Genomic DNA, 5128 nt, shown 5'->3' on the forward strand with positions numbered 1-5128 from the left:
ACATATTCAGGAAATCTAATACGGATATTTCAATGTATCCACTGGTTATTAATCCATTTTTCCCAAAATTTGGATTGAAAAACACACATCGAAATTCAGAGATCCATTAATGTATGAACATGTTGGGCCCGCTATGCTTTAAAGCCCAAAGTCCACCCCTTCTCTAATCTCTAATCCCATTTTCTCTTATAGAGGGCCACATCAGCTTTTTAAAGGTTTGATTAGGGGAGAGAAATGATTTGAAGGGCGTATGTTGGAGGGGTTCTACAGTGCCGAACTTCATAAATGAAGAATAGTTCCTGAAAATATTTGATTTGATGTTGAGCTTGATTATGTGAATCGCAGGTCCTGTGTTCGAACCTCACTGAGAACACATTTTATTCTTATTTTGTCCTTGGAAATTGAAAAAATTAAAAACAATAAATTAAAAACTGTAGGTGATGGGATTCGAACCCGGGTTGGGCTATGTGAAAACACGTTGGTGACGGGCCGGGCTTGGACAATAGAGTAAAACATGTAAGTAAAAACTCTAAAATTGTCTTCAAATATAAAGATACTTTTCAAAGATGGTATTTATGGAGACCCTTATAGGGGCAGCATTGGAAGGGTGCTCCCTCAAATTTGAAGATAGAGGCCCATATAAAGGCTCCATTGGTGATGCCCTAGCTCTGGAAAGGATATTCATCCATCATAAATCAGCACCTGCGTACAAAGATGTTCAACCATCAATCACAATCATTAATGCACAAATTGTTAAACCATTCAACAAAAAAAAAATTAGAAAAAATTAATAACTAAAAAAAATTACCCTGTTGGTAAAATGCAAGCTTTGAACGAATCCCTAAGAATGTCCTCCTGCAAATTTTGACCTGGCATCCATAAATAAAAATAATTAAAAGAGAACTGTAGATCTTCGAGAGTCAAAGAACTGACCATAAAATCAAAATATAAGATTATTTATGTCTCGAGCAATACCTATAAATACTATCTTATCCATCCGATTCTCTTCCAGCTTCCATCTGCGAACAGGGACAATCTCATATATCTCCCTTACAGCCTGCGAAGAACAAATATATGTTGTTATCAAAGACAACCTAAGTCACAGCATTGCCCCCGGTGCCACCAGAGATATCTGGCACCCAAATGCCATGTATGAACATCACTTTCCCACTTTAATTTACTTACAATAACACTCGTCTGCAGATATAGTCAATTTTCACTACTAACATTCTTCTCATGTGCCCTCCTGAAAATAAAGGTGTTCATATGTTTCTCCCCTTCTCAAGTTTTCAGTTTAGTACATTGCAAGTAAATCAAGTTTGCTATTTGCTGTCTTAGCAAAATCCACCATTAAGTACTTTAAATGTAAAGTTGGACCACGCAATCAAAACTCTTAAGACCTAGAAGAGTGATAACACAGTCAATAGTTGAACTCAAGCTAGAGGTCAGATGGTGAAAACACGATACTTATTTGGGAGTTTTCCAGATAACAACAAATTGATTGCTCGACTATAACAAGAACAACTTGGCCTGTTAAGCATTTCACACACAAAGATAGTTAATGTTGTCTATGATCAGCCCGTACCTGTATTGTATGCACTTGATCTGAGTTCCGTACATTCAAAACCCCTTTGCAGCGATAGACATCCATATTGTGTTTCTTCTCCCAAAGAATTTCCTCAAGCCATAACCGTACCTAAAATTTCGCATGTTAACAACATGTTTAAGAAAGAGAAACATAAATACTGAGAGCTATATAAAGCAAGACTGTAAGAGACAGCCAGTGTTTGAACTTGTGATGAATGCATAAAGTACCTACATGCCCTCTTTCCTTAGTAGTGAGATGAGAACCAGTTCAACATTTGAAAGACACTACTTGTCTAAATAGAAGATTCTACCTCAAGCCAAATAGCCAATCCACTCTAAAAAACAAATACAGCAAATAGACACACAGAGAGTAGAGACTCCCTACAAGATCCTTTTTCTAAAATATTTTCCTGGCAAGCTGGACAGTTTAAAAGTTTCAAAAACCCAGCGGGAGGTGCACTTATGCTTCCTAAGAAATTAAATTGATTAAAAATCATAGACATCACTGTTATCAATACCTTCCATCTAGCTTATTTTAGGTTAAGGAAAATCTGAACTAGCTAGCATTAAAGATCTAGACACAAATTCTTAAGCAAAATATACAAAATCCTATTCTACTCCAAAAAAGAATAAGTCCTCAGGGTCATACACTTAATACCATAAAAAATCTTAATTTCAGAATATAATCCAAAATTAAAATAAAAATAACCCAATCAAATCTATTCATATAGCCTAAAAATAGTTCCAGTGAGGTAAAAGTAATTTCATCCTTGCTCCTTTCCAGTGCAATCTAGGAGGGTGGGCGGTAAAGAAGAGCATTTACCTTCTCAAGATCAACCTCCTCCAGTTCAGAAATGCACAAGGTTCTCACACTACTGTCATGCAGGTTCCTGATTGGTACAGATTGGTTTTCTCTCAGCAGTGATTCTAGGTGAGCAAGATGCTGAACACAGATTTGAATTCTGCATATCAAATGAGGTGCATGCAATAGAAAGGTGCCTTCAAATGATGAATTGAAAGGATAACTTCGACTAACCTTAGCTTCATAGGCCCTGCAGTCCAATATCTTAGATAAGTCAACTTGGCACCTAACTGAATGGATAACACTTGCAAGGGAATTAATGTTATAAATATCCTTTTCCAGTTCCTCTAATACGTCCATGATCCCAATACCAGAATCCTCAGGAGAAATCAAATCAATCTTGTTGAGGATAATCAAATCCTACAACAAGCAGACTATTAATGAGAACGCCACTCATTATCTAAATAAATAGGCCAAAAGAAGACAGAGGATAGATTACATCAACTACCAGTGGTTGATGATTACCGCAAAGGCTATTTGAAGAGTTGTTTCAGGAAACGATGATGAGTCACGATGCTGTGTTAGTTGATGCTTGAGATTCTTCGCGTCCACAACCTGTTTGCGTAGTAGATCCACAAATAGTAACATGAGACAAACTAGAGCATTGAAGTGATAAAAGAAGCATAAAAAAACAGCCGTAAGCATGAAGCGCAAATTCATGCTCTAACAACTGGTATGTAAGTATTCATTTATCTTCACAAACAACCACTATACAAGGGCTTCAATATTTCTGACTACTCTAGAGCTACGATCAGAGGTGTAAGAGGATACAGATGTGAATAAATTATGATAATGACTTTTTGAGGCTAAATACAATATTATACCATGATTTATGAACCATGAACGGATGTATAACTGTATACCATATAGTATAACTAAGAAATAGCAGAACCGTATGGGAAGGAAACTTACAGTAATTATAGAATCAAGTTTGACTGCTGATTCAAGTTGGTCATCTAACCAAAGAACAGATGCAAGAGGCGCCGGATTGGCTAATCCGGTCGTCTCTAGCAATATATGATCAAGCCTGTCATAGGGGGGAAAAACCAACATTGTAGTTATGAGAACTTCAGGAAGAAAAGAAGTCGGCTAATAGAAAACAAAGGTTGATGTGGTTCTACAACCAAAATTTGAGACTATGAAAACCGTCAAAAACAAGAAACCTTGGTACGTAACATGTGAAAGTGACGCAGAGAATGGAACTTAATATTCATCTAATCATGGATATACAATCATTATAAAAATGCTAAGAGAAAATATTAAAATAGAAAAAACTTAGTAGCTAGTGTCATGGATTAATACAGGTAAAGATGAAAACTACAATATGTTGGGTGGTTCCAAGAACTCATTTGGAAAATGGAAGGTAGAATGTTCCAATACGTTTCAACTTAGACTTTCACCTATTTCAGTCGAAACAATCTATCTCCATTTAGAAACTTTAGGGCACCTTTTGATTGTTCATTCGATGGCCCTGCTGTAAAAAGCAAATTTCTGTGCCAGTTTTCAATTATTGTTGTGCAATATTAGGACTGATGAAGTTAAAATGAAGACACGTGCTAGTACATAACTTTTGCAGTTTAGAATTCCAGTTGGGTTAGCATCATCTTTGATAGTGAATCATTATGGTTGTGAAACCACCTATCAAGACATAGTCAAAGCCCGCTAACCACATCTGTGACTTATGTTTGCTTAGTTTGCTTTCATACCAAGTGGAACCGATGTTTCAAACCGCAAATGTTTACCCCAAAACAATCATAATGCCAGAACTAAAAACTTGACACAAATGAATAACATAGAGTATCACCTCTCTTTCCTCTGAATCAACTGTTCAAGTGCTTGAACAAAACTATGTTTAACAGTACAACAAATGCATCCATTAGCTAACTCCACCCATTCTTCGACAAGTGCCCCGCCATCTCCTTCATTAATCATTGCTCTTTCTACTCCAATTTCATCACCAAACTCATTCAATATCACAGCTATCTTTTTCCCATGCTGGGCATTCAATATATAATTCACAAGCTGAAAAATTCAAACATTCAATAAAACTTAGCATTAAAAAACAAAACTTTGAAGATATTAAAGAAAAGGGTGTCTGAAAATATAAGAAAACTTACAGTTGATTTACCAGAACCAAGATAACCAGTTATGATAGTTACACCTACTGCTTCTTTTTCTTCTTCTTCTTCTACCTCTTTTTTTGAAATTGTGGGGTCCATTATATCAACTGCAAGTGGTGGGATTTCGTCATCGTGTAGCTCCATTGTTGAAAATTTGAGGTTGGCGAAATGGAAAACGAAAAACCTCGTTCTTAAACAGTCCAGGACTCCAGGGTGTACGTTTCCGATATATTTCGCCAGTATGCCAAAATATATCGGACTGAAATATTGAAGTCAGTCTCGAAAAAACGAAATTGTATACTTACTTAATAATGGCGCCATTTTAGGAGTCTGTACCTAAAATGTCCTAGAATATGGGTGCGGAGGAAACTTTAGAAAGGGATCACTCATGTCCGAGACATAATTAGCATTGCCGTTTAAAACGATATTAGATTTCCATTTTTAAAAGGAGTTTTTCAAAAAACGCCGCTTTTCAAATTTTAAACTTAAAAAGCGTTTAAAAAGATTTTGAAAATCTCCCGTTTAAAACTTTTTTTTTTTTAACGGTAGAAAAGAAAAA

The 5128-nt window shown here is 36.0% G+C and overlaps 1 protein-coding gene across 1 annotated transcript; it reads right to left on the minus strand.

Annotated features, from left to right (window-relative positions):
* Window positions 1-296: 296 nt before the first annotated feature.
* Window positions 297-4917, minus strand: LOC147480085 (Cobalamin biosynthesis CobW-like protein). The gene is made up of 10 exons (XM_086578311.1): window positions 4567-4917; window positions 4254-4471; window positions 3362-3476; window positions 2915-3004; window positions 2624-2809; window positions 2411-2530; window positions 1586-1696; window positions 976-1057; window positions 809-869; window positions 297-702 (listed from the first exon to the last, which is right to left on the minus strand). The coding sequence occupies exons 1-10, from the start codon at window positions 4711-4713 to the stop codon at window positions 696-698; spliced, it is 1137 nt and encodes a 378-aa protein (XP_086434437.1). The 5' UTR covers window positions 4714-4917; the 3' UTR covers window positions 297-695.
* Window positions 4918-5128: the final 211 nt, after the last annotated feature.

This window comes from Coptis chinensis, chromosome 8 (genome assembly GCF_015680905.1).
Source record: "Coptis chinensis isolate HL-2020 chromosome 8, ASM1568090v1, whole genome shotgun sequence".
Classification (NCBI taxonomy): Eukaryota; Viridiplantae; Streptophyta; class Magnoliopsida; order Ranunculales; family Ranunculaceae; genus Coptis; species Coptis chinensis.

Coding starts and splice junctions, on each gene's coding strand:
- LOC147480085 (XM_086578311.1), bottom strand. CDS start 4,713: ATGGAGCTACACGATGACGAAATCCCACCACTTGCAGTTGATATAATG. Junction 2,531..2,623: donor GCAGGGCCTATGAAGCTAAG/GTTAGTCGAAGT, acceptor ATCTGTGTTCAG/CATCTTGCTCACCTAGAATC. Junction 1,058..1,585: donor ATCAAGTGCATACAATACAG/GTACGGGCTGAT, acceptor TGTTCTTCGCAG/GCTGTAAGGGAGATATATGA.